This window comes from Salvelinus sp. IW2-2015, linkage group LG18, assembly GCF_002910315.2.
Source record: "Salvelinus sp. IW2-2015 linkage group LG18, ASM291031v2, whole genome shotgun sequence".
Taxonomy (NCBI): Eukaryota; Metazoa; Chordata; class Actinopteri; order Salmoniformes; family Salmonidae; genus Salvelinus; species Salvelinus sp. IW2-2015.
The window spans coordinates 8,058,728-8,076,235 of record NC_036858.1 but is presented as its reverse complement, the minus strand read 5'-3'; the positions used below and the strand labels follow the sequence as shown (position 1 = coordinate 8,076,235).

The 17,508-nt window shown below is 41.8% G+C and overlaps 1 protein-coding gene across 2 annotated transcripts in view; it reads left to right on the top strand.

Annotated features, from left to right (window-relative positions):
- The first annotated feature begins 245 nt into the window (after window positions 1-245).
- LOC111977905 (zinc transporter ZIP11) overlaps window positions 246-17,508 on the top strand; it is a 141,914-nt gene continuing 124,651 nt past the window's right edge. For both annotated transcript variants that reach the window (XM_024007686.2, XM_024007685.2), the window contains exons 1-3: window positions 246-323; window positions 912-1,029; window positions 2,670-2,708. In XM_024007686.2, coding sequence (XP_023863454.1) covers window positions 922-1,029; window positions 2,670-2,708 — 147 coding nt within the window. In that variant the 5' untranslated portion in view covers window positions 246-323; window positions 912-921. The remainder of the gene's footprint in view (window positions 324-911; window positions 1,030-2,669; window positions 2,709-17,508) is intronic.

Here is a 17,508-nt window from a genome sequence, read left to right as displayed (position 1 = left end):
GACCYCCTGACAAAGCTATATAGTGTGATATGCAAAATCAATAAAAATAATAAAAATWATACTATGCAGGAAATGATCAGTTTGAAAAAATCTAACATGACATTCATAAAACACAATTTGTAATATTGATGTCAAAAGTTAGTGGCATAGGCTGGCTGTGACTTTGTGAATGAAGGCTTATTGTCCTATCAAATTACAATACACGCCTCCAAATGCTGGAATAGCCAATGGCATCTTGCGAGGGGCAGTGCTCAACCTGTCACAGATACGTGTACAAGGAAGTAGGAAGTAAATACATTCGACTTGCCGTGCCAGAAGTGACAGTAAGAATTTTAAATGATTTAATGATTTTAAAACAAGATGAGAATATATTAATCAGTCACCGGAAAACGATTGTGTCTTGGTAATGCCGTAAAGCACGTGTTTCGTTGCAACATAACCAGCGCAGCGAACAAAAGCAAAGTTATCTGACAATGTCGTCTGATACTGCTAGGCCAACTCTTTGAATGATACTAGCAACGCACATTGATTTCAGATAGAGAGCCAAAAGAGACAACTATTTTGGACACAAATAAAGCTGGAACAATGCAATGAAAGGCAATAGCAAATGTTTCTCTTCTTGCTTGCCAAGCAAGTTTATCTAGCTAGCTAAACAGCTAAGCAGGACGCTTGTGGGGTTGGGCAGTAATTTGCAAACATGCCACCCTGTCACGTTCCTGAACAAACAGGATTTAGCACACACGCCTTTGTTCTACAAAATGATCTGTTATTTGGAGCACTCGTATTACAGGGATTTCCTGACAATGTACCTTACATTCGTCAAGTTAGCTARCTACTGTGACTGTGTCGTAAAAACAACCTAAAGTATCCTGTGCGGCTCCACTCCACTGTGTGCATCTCTCTGTCCSCAGGATTGGCACCATGCTTCCAGGCTACAGTCCTGTGACCCAGGCCCTGCTGGGAACTCTGTTCACCTGGGGCCTGACTGCTGCTGGGGCTGCCCTGGTCTTCATCTTCTCCAGCCGACAGGTAAGGAACTGGTACAACGTTTCTCTGTGTTGCTGCTGTATGATGTTTTACTGTATTGTGACACTGGTATATGCACACAAATACAGTTTTTTATGTCCCTGGTGTGAACTCTATGTCCCTTAGTTTCACTAAATCAACTGCAGTATATTTGAATGGCTTCAGCAGTTCTAGTTCCATAGAAATGGAAAGTTCAATTGGTGGGATGCTACCGTCCCACCTGGCCAACATCCAGTGAAATTGCAGAGCGCCAAATTCAAAAACAGAAATACTCATTATAAAAATTCATAAAACATACAASTGTTATACATCGGTTTAAAGATTAACTTMTTGTTAATTCAACCACGGTGTCAGATTTCAAAAAGGCTTTACGACAAAGCATACAATTTACACAGTCAAACAATTATTAAACATTTACTGGAAAGACTGCAGATGCAAAGTTTGGTAAGAGAATTACAGTAAAATATCCCTCAGTTTTATTCTGTTACCATGCGATTATCTGAGAACAGCGCCAGCAGACAAATCATTAAACAGTTACCAGCCAAGTAGAGGAGTTACACAAGTCAGATATAGTGATACAATTAATCACTTACCTTTGATGATCTTCATATGGTTGCACTCACAAGACTCCCATTTACTCAATAAATGTTTGTTTTGTTCGATAAAGTCCMTCTTTATATCCAAAAAYCTCMGTTTTGTTCAGTAATCCACATGCTCAAAGGCAGTCACAGCAGACAGACGAAAAATCCGAAAAGTAWMAGTAAAGTTCGTAGAAACATGTCAAACGATGTTTATAATCAACCCTCAGGTTGTTTTTAGTCATAATAATCAATAACATTTCAACCGGACAATAGCTTCGTCAATATAAAAGGAAAACAAGAAAGGCGTGCTCTCGGTCGTGCGCATGGAAAAACCTCTGGGACACTGCAGTGTCCACTCATTCAAAGTGGTCTTACTCCCTCATTTTTCAGAATACAAGCCTGAAACAATTTCTAAAGACTGTTCACATGTAGTGGAAGCCATAGGAAGTGCAAGTTGAGTCCTAAGTCAATTCGCCTGCCATATCAGTTCTGTAATACTCACAGACATTATTTTAACAGTTTTGGAAACTTTAGAGTGTTTTCTATCCAAATCTATTATATGCAAATCCTAGCTTCTGCGCCTGAGTAGCAGGCAGTTTACTTTGGGCASGCTTTTCATCCGGAGGTGAAAATAGTGCCYCCTACCCTAATGAAGTTAACAAACCATACAACTGTATGCACAATGGCTACTTTGAACAATTTACACAGTCAAACAATTATTAAACATTTACTGGAAAGACTGCAGATGCAACGTTTGGTAAGAGAATTACAGTAACATATCCCTCAGTTTTATTCTGTTACCAAACTTTATATATGCACAGTAAATGTGTATTAGTAACAATTTTAGTTAAAATTCTTAAAAGTAGTCGTTGTGCATAGAGTCATATGGTTTGTTAAACTTTGAAATCACATGGTGTTTGTTTGGTTTACATTTTAAGGTGACAAATCAGAGTCTCAGCGTAATTCCGTTACCATGGAATTGCTCTGAACTAAACATCACATTGGATTGTTGATGCCCTTGGTTTGACTTCACTCGTCCTTTCTCTCTGCCCCCCTCTTCAGAAGCGGATATTGGATGGAAGTCTGGGCTTTGCTGCTGGGGTAAGAAAATATGCTTTTGAACACACACACCTGTCCTTCCTTTTTTTCCAAACCCAGGGTTCCTCTGCTATCTGTCAACACGTGAATATGAGCAGATGTCAGATGTGACAGCCTTTGAGTTRTTGTGGTGGACTCAGTTCTCTGTTTTCCAAACATTTCTTGAAGATTCTCAAAGCCAAATGAAGGGTGAGACTTTTCCAAAGGTATTGCCTACTGCTTTATGAGAAGAAGTCTATCTTTCTGGGATAGTTTGGCAGACGCATCGCCTCCCTTACAGTTAGGGATCTGATTCGCAATTTTTGTTTGTTGTATTTGTCTCATCGCTGCAACTTCCCAACGTGCTCGCGAGGCGATGGTCGAGTCATGCGTCCTCCGAAACATGACCCGTCAAACCACGCTTCTTAATACCCGCCCGCTTAACACGGAAGCCAGCCGCACCAATGTGTTGTAGGAAACACTGTTCAACTGACGACTGAGGTCAGCCTGCACGTCCCCGGCCCGCCACAAGGAGTCGMTAGAGCGCGATGAGCAAAGTAAAGCCCCCCCCTGCCAAACCCTCCCCTAACCCGGACGATACTGGGCCAATTGTGCGCCGCACTATGGGACTCCCGATCATGGCCGGTTGTTATATGCCTTAGACCACTGCACCACTCGGGAGGCCCTCTCTGATTCGGGATCTTAATTATGCATCTGATTTATACTCCCCTATGTCTCGTAGAATGTAAGAAGAAGAATATTTATTTAAGGTATTGTTGCCACTACTACAAACGCTGAAAGAAGTCTACCTTTAGTAGGTGCCCATGGGGAAACTGGAAATTAAGTTAACATTTCTAGTAAAAGTGTCTCTATCCCCAAATAATTTAATTTTCTAAGTAACATTAATATACTGATTTGATTAAAATGAAATCAAGAGAGCCAAGTGACCGCTATGGTTTCAGAGAGAACTAGCCAGAAGTTCACAGCAGCAATCCATTTTTTATTGGCCTAATCATAAAGTATGAGTTTATTAAATAATTCATACAAATGGGTAGAATTAATTTTTATGTTCTGGATTTTCAAATTCTGAGTGAAATTCATTTCGCAGTTGATGCTTTTACATCATTCTGATGCCTGCATAAAATATTTTCACTGTGAGGAGTTCAGACAGAAAACACAACAGTTGAACCATTTTTTACTTGACAATACATTAAGTCTTGACGTTAGGCTCTGCAGCTTCAGGGTAGCTCACTGCCATATCAAAGCTAAGTCATTACCATAACAAACTTCAGGGAGTGAGCACATCATAGCTACATATTTTTTTATTTAACCTTTATTTAACTAGGCAAGTCAGTTAAGAACAAATTCTTATTTACAATGACGGCCTAGGAACAGTGTGTTAACTGCATGGTTCAGGGGTAGAACGACAGATTTTCTACCTCGTCAGCTCGGGAATTCGATCTAGCAACCTTTTGGTTACTGGCCCAACGCTCTAACCACTAGGCTACCTGYYGCCCCAATATCAGCTGATGATATCAAACACTCATTTGTCCGGTCTGAAGTGGCTTGGCTTTATTTCTGGGCCCAACTATGGTCTAGATCTGAGCTGTTTTTGAGGGAGGAAGTAAGGAGCAGTTGATTGATCACTATGAACATGAATTAAACTATTAGCCTATACAGAGTGTAGAAAAATACCWGAAAATAAGCTGCAAACATTGAGTATGTTTGTGTACCTGCTACTTTTCCTTGTGCTGGTTAACTTTAGGACTTTTCTCTTTAGGACTATTTTTGACTCCTCAGTACTATCAGAGTGGAATGTAACAGTTGACTTGTGGTGACTGAGGAGTGTCTGGACTGGAAGGGAATTTAGTAATAACATTGCAAGGCAAAATGCTAATACAATCCTTCAGTACTGCTCTATGCAGAGGCAAGGCCGAGAGCTGCTTCTATCTGCCTCTCTCATTCGTCACTCCTCCTCATGGTGACCTTCTCGCAGGCAGTGGGGCTCTGTTCATTAAAGTCTATTGTAGGAATCTGCTCCTCCACTGCCTCACTCACTTTGTATTCTGATGCTCACAGGTAGCTCACGCAGTCCCTGAAATGCGCTGGGAGTAGTTTTTCGCTGAGGGGTTCAGTACCATTCCTCTCTCTGCATTCTCCATCTTTATTGCGGCTCTTCCCAGCTTTTACATTTCGCTGTAAAGTCTTGCATCTGGGACCGTGGCATAGACATTTAGCTAGTCTTGGCAAACACAGTCCTATGCTTTGTTTGACTTTGAAGTGGATCCCTATGGGAGGAGAGCTTGTTGAAGGAAGTGCGCTTCTATTGTTACTAGGCCCACTGGTCTCTTCAGTCATAACAAATATACCGCAGACTAGACACAACCCAAAGGGCTGGATTCAGACAAGCATCTGTAGAACGTTTACAGTAGAACACCACTGTGTTTAACTCTGTCTATGTCGCCTTCTTTGGAGTGGTTGCATTTCCTCATTATTTTAGAGGTTCAGGTAGCAAGGCTGGATTTGCTCTTTGCATGTTTAGGTGTGTGTGTGTGTGTGTGTGTGTGTGAAGGAGAGAGATCCTTATCCTACCCATGCTCATTTAAGAGATGCTGGTGTGTGCATTCAGTCGGTGGTGAGTGTGGAGTCGTGACTGCCTAAGGGTGGAGAGGAATTTTAAAGAGACTATTGATCTGAGACAAAGACCTGAGCTCTATAGTACAATGGAGAGCTTTCCCTCAGGGAGATGAGGGAATCTGGATGGGGAGAAGGTGAGCTCTCCCTCAGGGAGATGAGGGRATCTGGATGGGGAWAAGGTGAGCTCTCYCTCAGGGAGATGAGGGAATCTGGATGGGGATAAGGTGAGCTCTCYCTCAGGGAGATGAGGGAATCAGGATGGGGAAAAGGTGAGCCCTCCCTCAGGGAGATGAGGGAATCAGGATGGGGAAAAGGTGAGCCCTCCCTCAGGGAGATGAGGGAATCAGGATGGGGAAAATGTGAGCTCTCCCTCAGGGAGATGAGGGAATCAGGATTGATGAAAGCAGACCTCAAAGATAATAGAAAGGATTGTCAGAACTAGGTGAGTCACAAATAGATACTAGGCTATACCAGAGAGGTGACCGCTACTGTTACAATGTCTCTCGCTATGAATAGAGACAACGGACGAGGGAGACTGCAGATAAGAAACATGAGATTGAAGTTTAGGGGAGCTGAAATCAGTACCTTTATTCTTTTATTGACATTGTTCTCTTTTTGTCCAGCTCCTGTGCCAGCTATGTATGTGCATCAACATTCAATTTTCATCTTTCTGACGTCCACCTAATTTGGCACGGAGTCAGTTAGCATTTTGTAAATGTCATGTATGTGTCCACAAACACTACATATGGAGAGGGAGAGATTAGTTCCAGGTAAGGAGTTGGCCAAGTTCCTTATTTATTCAGTTGTCATGCATGGCATTCCCTTYGCTTTACTCAGGAGAAATATGGCTTCTGAGGCATCTGCATTAGACCCAGGAGGGAGCTGTCTATAGAAACACAAGTTCCTGTCTAGAAGAAACATCTAGAATAACAGAATGAGATGGGGAAAGAGGAGATGTTTGCGTTCTCTTAATTTGATCACTCTTTTGTTGCAGAGAATTTTCCTGCGCTGCAGGAAATTCAAACTTGTAGTGGCTCCGAGGTTTAAAAAGGCTTCTAAAGTTTATAATTTCCACTATAACATTTCAGACTGGATTTTCCCTAACGAAAATGGCGTCAACTCATACAAAAATGTACATTAATCGTAATCCACATAATAATTCACATGTCCTGTTGCTGCAGGATTATTTTCCTGCTGTGAGAAACTGGTCAAATTAAGAGAGGACATCTGTAGGAAAGAGTGAACGACACTAAAGAAAGAACTGAGGTTGAAATTTAATCATTGGTTAGCTGACGTGATAAGGTAGGCGATATTGAAACGGTCCACTGGGTGCAAAATGGAATTTGAAATGAAGGAATTTCGCAGGGACTTCACATGATTGGATTGTTGTTTGACGGACATTCTAACAATGCATTTGCATTTGACTTGAGTGGATATGACTGGGTGCATACATAGTCTAGTGTGGGAGAAAGAATGCAGTCAAGGAACATGCATAGTATYGAGGAATGTGGTTATTCCAGCACATGCGAAGGAGAATTACATTCTGATAAGAGCAGGATATGTTAATCTTCTTCAACGCCTTGAAATTAATCAAAATATATAGAAAAAAATGAATAGGGAATAAAACAGCAATATATCTTTTTTTAGTGCTAAAGATGAATCATGTCTCGTTYCTTATTGGTTCCAACTTCCATGAGTTCTAGGTCTCTGTGCTTCGTTTGCATAACCTGCCACACTTGTCAAACATCATGATGTGATGGAATGTTGTGCTGGAAACTTACATTTGTCTAGAGTTGCTGTAGGCGAAAAGAAACAACATAGAAAGCTAATCCATCTAGCTAGCTACGCTTCAATGTGTCTTGTGTTTATTTCTACATTCCATAGTTCGTAATAACAAGTCATTTGTGTTGCGTTGGTATTTATCCACTTAATTCTGAGAACGTGAGCCTAGACGGACTTTCTCAAATTGGCTGCTTATTGTCCTTGGACCTTTCTGTCCAGTAGGCTCCGACAAAGACTTTCCGACAAACACTCATTGTGTTTGAAACAGCGATGTTCTCAGCTTTGTGTTACTTGTACAGATAAACAAACAATGTTTTATAGGAAAGTAGGGATAAACTATTCAAAGCTCAACTTGTGTTGTCTATGGGAAGATCCTTCACTACAGTGACTGCACACGACCCTGGTTTTATTTAGGTCTACTGTGAATATGCCTTTGCCATTTATAGTGTATTAACAAGCCAACAAAGGTAGAATATGGTCAATTAATTGCAGGGTTACACTTCGGTGAAAACTTGGTAATTCCATCAGACGTGGTAAAAACAAGTGTCGGGGTAACTAAAATGAGTTAATATGAATTAATACATACTGTGCTAACTGAACGCAAAACCAAACGAAACAAATATTTTCTAACATTGTTATACATATAATAATAGGTAGGATTATTAAACCTATATAACAAACAGAAATGTTTCGCATGATCGTTCAAATATAGTCTGCTGTAAGCGCAGCACTTAATCATTCAGATGGAGTAAGAAGATTATGATTGTGTTATGTGTACGCTCAATCATTTAGTATAATTCTAATGGCCTTAACATGGAACACGTAGCCTACTGATGCAGGTGCAGTCTGTGTACAAAACATTGGAGTCTGGTCAAGTCATTCAATGCGATGGCCTTTTCCACATTTGTGCCGTTATCGTTATGCACACTTGCTGCTCCTCATTCAGGCCCCAGGGGGCGAAAGCTTCTCCCGACCCCAGAGCAACGTTTTCTCCCCTGTGATCTCCGGGGAAGTAGCCTGTGGTGTTTCCAAGCACCGATATTTCAGTTGAAACTCCTCATCAATAAAGTGTACTGTCAAACTGCTGTACTGTAGGGCTCGCCTGTTCTACCAAAGGTCTGTTGTAGTCGCGTAATAATCAACACGCTCTGTTAAAACTTCCCTTCATTTTGTTATAGAGTGTTGGGATGGTGACTTTGGAGAAATATGTGCGAGATGGAATCTTGTATATCCTGTCCCGCGTGTTTATTATCTTGTTGAAGCCGTCTTTGCTGACTATGTAAATAGGAATCATGTCTTTGGCTATCACCTATGTGACTGCGAGATATTTTTTTGAAGACACAATGGCATGCCTGTTTAAGATAGGTGGCTTTGGTGCTGTCSCCCCCCCYCCCCCCCCCYCAYGCMMYCGYCMTAMASTGTGGGATGGTTCTTCTTCAAATTATTCAATATACTTGTCGCCACAACTCCGAGGCACTTTTTGCACAACACTTGCATTTGGTTGACATCTGTTTGCCTGAAGCACGAAATACTGCCATACCACTGAAGATGCGCTCTACTTTGGCACCAAATCGATCTCGTTAGCACTCGCAGCACTCATGTTTCCGAGGTTTACTGAGGTAAAGCCCTTTCTCTCCTCACCAGCATCTAACCGCACGCTCTAAACGGGGATGTTTGTGATTGGCCAGTATGTGATTGGTCAGCATTCTCTGTGCGTGTAGAGAGCGAATGAACGGAGTGTAGCGTATCTCATTGGAGGAGGTATTGTAGTCTAGTTTCTGTTGTATTAATGGAGTGGCAAAGAAAGGAGAATATCACAATATGGATATTGCACATGTCAATCACAATTTCGATCTGAATTTAATTCATTGTGTAGACCTATCTCACACCCACATACATTATGGTCCTGGATACTCCAAGTTATGCTGGCAGACTCGAATTAGCATAGCTGTAGGCTTGGACATGTGCAGACTACTGGACCAGCTAGGCAGACATCCGTGACCGTTCACAAAGTTCAAACCTTTTCAGGAAGACTACTGTGACTTTTCTTAATTACCCATTGGCTTCGTAGGTTCAACAAACAAAACCAAATTCTCAACATTTTTGTTGAAGTTTGTTGACCAATGTCGATTGCTTCAATAACGCTCAATGTCGGTGTATGTCGGAGAACGTATGGAATTTTCATGATCACTATTGTGATTCTTTGACCTATTCAGAGACAATGTGATATAGGTCATTGGTTCTTCTGCCTCACGCCTCAGTAAACAACAGTCCATAAACGCTATCAAGATTGCATAGCCTGTTTGATCTCTGGATAATGCACAGTTTGTTGTTCCTTTTTTAGTTGATGTGGAACAGAGTGGAAACCTCAGTGTCCATAAAATAAGGGATGCTTTTGAAAAAAAACGGATTTCTCCACATGCCGAAGCCAGATCAATCCTGACTGCTAGGCCTAATTGTGCAATATCCTGAGATGTGATGTGCTCTGACATATAATACAGATTTTCAAATAACCCATGATGACGTGAGACTGCTCAGCAGGCAAGCTTCTCTATTCTGAATGTTCTTTCTTCAATTGATATCGAACGAGGTAGATGGTAAAGATGTATAGATAGTTAGGTGGACATTGGCTATAAGGAAGAGCACACCTGCAGGTATGATCATCAAATAAAAAAAACTAATTTGGTTTGTCACATGCGCCGAATACAACAGGTGTAGAACTTACTGTGAAATGCTTACTTAACCAACAATGCAGAGTTATAAAAAAAGTCTCTCTCTATCACAGGAGATTGGTGGGACCTTAATTGGGGAGAAAAACACCTACCAATTCAAGGGTTTTTCTTTATTTTTCCTATTTCCTACATTGTAGAATAATAGTGAAGACATCAAAACTATGAAATAACACACATGGAATCATGTAGTAACCAAAAAAGTGTTTATCAAATCTAAAATATATTTTGATTTGTTATTCTTCAAAGTAGACACCTTTTGCTTTGATGACAGCTTTGCACACTCTTGACATTCTCTCAACCAGCTTCATGCGGTAGTCACCTGGAATGCATTTCCAGGTGACTGGGGCTGTTTTTCATGGTTCGGGAGCTGTGGGCTGTTTTTCATGGTTTGGGCTAGGCCCCTTAGTTCCTGTGAAGGGAAATCTTAACGCTATAGCATACAATGACATTCTAGGCGATTCTGTGCTTCCAACTTTGTGGCAACAGTTTGGGAAAGGCCCTTTCCTGTTTCACCATGACAATGCCCCCGTACACAAGCGACGGCCATACAGAACTTTTTTGTCGATCAGTGTGGAAGAATTTGACTGGCATGCTCAGAGCCCTGCCCTCAACCCCATCGAACACCTTTGGGATGAATTGAATTGGAACGCCAACTGCGAGCCAGGCTTAATCGCCCAACATCATTGCCTGACCTCACTAATGCTCTTGTGACTGAATGGAAGTCCTTGCAGCAACCATATGTATATAGGAACCATGAATTCTGCTCTGTGTCAGACAATTCTACAGGACAATGTCAGGCCATCTGTCTGTGAGCTGAAGCTGAAGCACAGCTGCGTCACGCAGCAAGACAATGATCCAAAACACACACTCAAGTCTACATGAAAATGGCTAAAAAGCAACACATTTGAAGTTTTGGAATGGCCTAGTCAGACCTAACCACAATTGAGATGTGGCAGGGCGTGAAACGAGCAGTTCATGCTGGAAAACCCACACATGTCGTGGAGTTACTGCAGTTTTGCACGGAAGAGTGGGCCAAAATTCCTCCACAGCGACGTGAGAGACTAATCAACAACTACAGGAAGTGTCTGGTTGGAGTCATTGCAGCTAAAGGTGGCACAACCAGTTATTGAGTGGAAGGGGGCAATTACTCTTTCACACAGGGGCGTTGGGTGTTGCATAACTTTGTTTATGAAATAAATTCAAAAAGTTTAATTGTTGTGTTATTTGTTTATTCAGGCTCCCTTGATCTAATATTAGGTTTTGGTTGAAGATCTGATAACGTCCAGTATCAAAATATGCAAAAGTGGAGATATTTTTCACGGCACTGTATAATGCCCTCTGAAGTGCAATCAGTGGCAACCAAGCTACAGTGACTGAGCTGCATATACAGTGGGGAGAACAAGTATTTGATACACTGCCGATTTTGCAGGTTTTCCTACTTATAAAGCATGTAGAGGTCTGTCATTTTTATCATAGGTACACTTCCCATGCAATAAAATGCTAATTAATTACTTAAAAATCATACAATGTGATTTTCGGGATTCCGTCTCTCACAGTTGAAGTGTACCTATGATAAAAATTACAGACCTCTACATGCTTTGTAAGTAGGAAAACCTACAAAATCGGCAGTGTATCAAATACTTGTTCTCCCCACTGTATATGCAGCTCAGTCATACAACACAATAAGTATTTGTTCAAAGAGAATGATATCTTCATGATAGGTTTGGTCATATGCATTTTCACCAGCTATTTTCATAGCTACTTTGCAACACCATATCAGTGTATCAAACCTCAAACTAGCATCCATTATTCTCACCTTGATACCTGAGGCTTGTTGAGACCTTAGGCTGAGAGAGAAATGACGCTTGGCTCCGGATCGTACAGGAAGGTCGTCCATGCTTCAAAATCTCGAGGACTCCACTGTCGCAGCTCATTTTCCCGGATGGCTTTTTTTGTGTGTAAGCCATAAGGCCGCGAGATCTCTTGGGGGAAATTAGTACAGCCTACGTTTCCCTAGTCTCCAGACCAAGTCTAAGGCACTGTAATTAGCAGCTAAACGCTCAGGTGGAGTTGCCAATTTTCCTCCGAGATGTCCGACCCAGGGAGACCAGAGCCATATTACCAATATGGGACTGATTATGCCGCTACACGCTTCAGACTACTTCCTGTCCTCGAGCAACAGGTGACTCTAACCCAATCATATATTTCTTGCCAAGACCTCCATGACAAGGAGACCTCGTTGCTGTATGGTGTAACTGACTGAGCAATATAACTGACCCCAGATTTATACATATAATTGACCCCATTTCTCCTCCACCCAGGGTGAGGAAGAATATCACGTTGAAATAATAATTGTGAAAATATCTCTGTGTTCAACCAGGTGACTTTGTCATCATCGTTAGTGGAGCCCCTTTTGATGAAAGACAATGATGAAGAGCGCGTTCACTGTTCAGTTCCTAAAACCTTATTTGAGTTATTTAATTGACCCCAGATATACTGTGGAGATGTGCACTCTTTCCTCCACCCAGGGTGAGGAACAATGCCTGGGCAAGTCATAATTACAGGTTACTCTGCCATTGCCAGTGGAGCCTCTGTTGCTGGTAATGGTAGTCGATAACGTGTTCACTTTTTCAGTCCCCAAAACCTGAGAGCGAGACTAAATATCTAAATAATTGATGCAGCAGGAAGGAAGTCAGGGTAACACAAAAAAACGACTCCATATTGTGAAGAACTAATCACTCCCCCAGACAGACTGACTGACGGAGCTGCCTGTTGAAGCTTGCCTGTCGCATCCAGCCGCTGATGGAATAATGGCTGTCCTCAATAACAAATCAAGGCTTTTTGTCTCCCAGAAGTTAACTTTAAACCTGGTGGCTCCATTTGAAAGAAAAATGCGTAATAATTGGATGAATATGCAAATGTCAGACAAACCCAGCCAATAGCTCAGAGCCCCAGCCTGTTCAAGTCTTAATTAATCTTATTAAAGGGTGTGCAGTGTGTTAAGTGTTCGGGCTGTAGGTCATAAATTAGATTATTAGACTACCTCTATATGAAAGCGAGGGAGAGGAGGTCTGATTACAGTAAGTCTTTAGGGTGGTTAAAGAGCGTTGGCGTTGAGTGTGACAGTCTACAAGTGTTCATCTAGTTGAGTTCACCCAAGATCATGTGGTTTAGATACAGTACTGAAGACTGTAAGACTGTCATTCAAATAAGGTGTGACCAACCAATCTCACCTTTTTAGCTGAGGTTCAGGTTGGGGTTGGTGCTCTCTGGATGGAACAAATAGGTAGTTCATTTTCAGGTGAGTCCGAAGTAATGTTGTTAATCGATACCACAGTGGGTTAATTGAAACGACAGAAATGAGTCTCTCTTTGTGCAGACACTATTGTCATCTCTGCGGCCATGTAACCAAGGCCATCTTATTTATTTGATACTCATTGGGTTATTTTCAGCCCATTATTGAAAGCATGAGTCAGTAGATTGAATATTTTCTTCCCATTATGACCAGATACTGTTGCTGGCTATGTCTGAGATTTTTTCCCCTTTGTAATGAACTGTCTTGTTTGGTCCTCCTAATCCAATAGTTGTTTTATATATATATATATATATATATATTATTTTCCCGATCTGCAATTTTTAAACCATGATAAATAAAAATCGCTTTAGATTTTTTGGGGGCGGTGTTCACACACACTAATCTCTGGTTTCAGTTAGGTTACCAGCAACACTAAAAATGCAATTTTGTGGCATTTTAAACAGGTTCACAGTGTAGTAATTTACGCTGTAATGGGTCTTTCTATAAACTAGTGTACCAGTGAGGATTTCCTACAGTGGACAACTTGTTACATCTGTTGATAAGTCATTGATTATAATCTGCACATTTAAAAAAAATATCATTGCATTAAGATATAAGTGTGGAACATAAACTCAGCAAAAGAAGAAATGTCCTCTCACTGTCAACTGCGTTTTATTTTCAGCAAACTTAACACGTGTAAATATTTGTATGAACAAAACAAAATTCTACAACTGAGAAATAAACTGAACAAGTTCCACAGACATGTGATTAACAGAAATGGAATAATGTGTCCCTGAACAAAAGGGGGGGGGGTCAAAATCAAAAGTAACAGTCAGTATCTGGTGTGGCCACCAGCTGCATTAAGTACTGCAGTACATCTCCTCCTCATGGACTGCACCAGATTAGCCAGTTCTTGCTGTGAGGTGTTATCCCGCTCTTCCACCAAGGCACCTGCAAGTTCCCGGACGTTTCTGGGAGGAATGGCCCTAGCCCTCACCCTCTGATCCAACAGGTCCCAGACGTGCTCAATCGGATTGAGATCCGGGCTCTTCCCTAGCCATGGCAGAACACTGACATTCCTGTCTTGCAGGAAATCACGGACAGAACGAGCAGTATGGCTGGTGGCTTTGTCATGCTGGAGGGTCATGTCAAGATGAGCCTGCAGGAAGGGTGTCACATGAGAGAGGAGGATGTCTTCCCTGTAACGCACAGTGTTGAGATTGCCTGCAATGACGACAAGCTCAGTCAGATGATGCTGTGACACACCGCCCCAGACCACGACGGACCCTCCACCTCCAAATCGATCCCGCTCCAGAGTACAGGCCTCGGTGTAACGCCTGACCATCACCCCTGGTGAGACAAAACCGCGACTCATCAGTGAAGAGCACTTTTTGCCAGTCTGGTCTGGTCCAGCGACGGTGGGTTTGTGCCCATAGGCGACGTTGTTGCCGGTGATGTCTGGTGAGGACTTGCCTTACAACAGGCCTTCAAGCCCTCAGTCCAGCCTCTCTCAGCTTACTGAGCACTGATGGAGGGATTGTGCGTTCCTGTTGTAACTCGGGCAGTTGTTGCCGTCCTGTACCTGTCACGCAGGTTTGATGTTCAGATGTACCGATCCTGTGCAGGTGTTGTTACACGTGGTCTGCCACTGCGAGGACGATCAGCTGTCCGTCCTGTCTCCCTGTAGCGCTGTCTTAGGCGTCTCACAGTACCGACATTGAAATTTATTGCCCTGGCCACCTGCAGTCCTCATGCCTCCTTGCAGCATGCCTAAGGCACGTTCACGCAGATGAGCAGGGACCCTGGGCATCTTTCTTTTGGTGTTTTTCAGAGTCAGTAGAAGTCAGAGTCAGTTTTCATAACTGTAACCTTAATTGCCTACCGTCTGTAAGCTGTTAGTGTCTTAAAGACCGTTCCACAGGTGCATGTTCATTAATTGTTTATGGTTCATTGAACAGGAATGGGAAACAGTGTTTAAACCCTTTAAAAGGAAGATCTGTGAAGTTATTTAGATTTTTACGAATTCTCTTTGAAAGACAGGGTCCTGAAAAAGGGACGTTTCTTTTTTTGCTGTGTTTAGCTATATTCAAGAAAATTCCCGATTTGATTGAAAACATATGTTTAACCCTTTCTCATGGTTGGTGTCTTAACGGATTTGTCCAAAATCGTGTGACATAAAACATTACTTTTCTGTCATTGCATTTATGCCAGTGTAAGTTGACTTTTTACCACATATTATGCATTAATTAGTTCAATTAGACATTGAACTTGAACCTTGTAAGAATCCTGGATCTATCTCTCGGACAGTTTTTTTGTATAGAGATCACAGAAAAGCAGTGTAACTATGTAACATTTTGTGTCTCCTTATGTTACGGGGTGAAAACAGTTTTCATAGGCACACAAATCCCCCAAAATGTATGTGATTGCAGAAATCGAATGGTTTTAACCGAAAGAGTCACCTTACCTTGATACTTGTTGAATGTGCATTTGGTGATATTTTCACACATCTTCTGAATTTTCTGAATGACAGTCAAGTGACGAACAGCTGTTGTGCTAGTGCATGCGATTCAACAACAGCCCAAGTGCTGGGAAAAAGGTGAAATGTCGAGAATAGTTTGTCTCATTCGTTACGCTGGTGAAGACAATTGTGGTTGGATTTAATATCCCTTGCGAATTGATGTTGATCATCTTATCTGCTTGATTTACAGCAGGGTCTCGTTAGATTTAACAGAGGAAGCATCAAGGTATTGAGCTTGTTTTCCATATGTTTTTGTGCCTCGGATTGGACACAGACTCTACTGTGCGCAATTGTGTAGGATAGACTATTGCACAACACCCAACGCTATTCCTATGAATTATTATGGATATAATAACAACAAATTATACTGAACAAAAATATAAACTGAACATATAAAGTGTTGGTCCCATGTTTTATGAGCTGAAATAAAAGATCCCAGAAGTTTCCAAATGCACCAAAAGCTTCTTTCTCAGATTTTGTGTGCAAATCTGTTTACATCCCTGTTCGTGAGCATTTCTCCTTTGTCAATATAATACATCCACCTGACAGATGTGGCATATCAAGTAGCTGATTAAACCGCATGATCATTACAGAAGTGTACCTTGTGCTGGGGACAATAAAATGCCTCTCTAAAATGTGCAGTTTTGTCTCAACCCAATGCCACAGATGTCTCACGTGTTGAGGGAGCGTTCAATTGCCATGCTGACTGCAGGAATGTCCACCAGAGCTGTTGAATGTCCACCAGAGAATTTAATGTTAATTTCTCTACCATAAGTCACTCCCAACGTTGTTTTAGAGAATTTAACAGTACGTACAACCGGCCTCAACCACAGACCAGATGTACGGCGTTGTGTGCACATCAGCGAACCGCTCGCACACAAGGTACACTTTGCGTTGTTTGAAACTTATTATGTACATAATGTTGCTGCTACCGTCTCTTATGACCGAAAATAACTTCTGGACATCAGAACAGCGATTACTGATTAGCTTTTTTTCTTTTCTTCCTTTAACGAGCCTTGTGAGAATTCAGGGGGCGGACTATGCAATATTCAGGGGGCGGACTATACTATACTATTCAGGGGGAGGACTATACTATACTATTCAGGGGGCGGACTATACTGTACTATTCAGGGGGCGGACTATGCAATATTCAGGGGGCGGACTATACTATATATCAGGGGGCGGACTATGCAATATTCAGGAGCGGACTATACTATTACTATTCAGGGGCGGACTATACTGTACTAATTCAGGGGGCGGACTATGCAATATTCAGGGGGCGGACTATACTGTACTATTCAGGGGGCGGACTATGCAATAATGTAAACAACAGCTGGTGCACGATATCTAAGGAAGTCTCAAGGTTTTTGTCACGCCCTGACCTTAGTTATCTATGTTTTCTTTATTATTTTGGTTAGGTCAGGGTGTGACGAGGGTGGGTATGCTTGTTTTTTGTATTGTCTAGGGTTTTTTGTATATCTAGGAGTTTTGGTATGTCTAGGTCTATGGTGGCCTGAATTGGTTCCCAATCAGAGGCAGCTGTTTATCGTTGTCTTTGATTGGGGATCATATTTAGGTTGCCATTTTCCCTTTTGGTTTTGTGGGTTCTTGTCTATGTGTAGTTGCCTGTTCAGCACTCTTTATATAGCTTCACGGTTCGTTTTTGTTGTTTTGTTCAGTGTTCATAATTATAATAAAGAAGAATGTACGCTTATCACGCTGCGCCTTGGTCTCCTTACGACGGCCGTGACAGTTTTGCTCGTCAGATGTAGAGTATCTCATGATAAGCTTTAGACCACACTCTACCTAGAGCGTTTTCATCTGTATTTTTCAAAGCTGTCTACATACCACCACAGACCG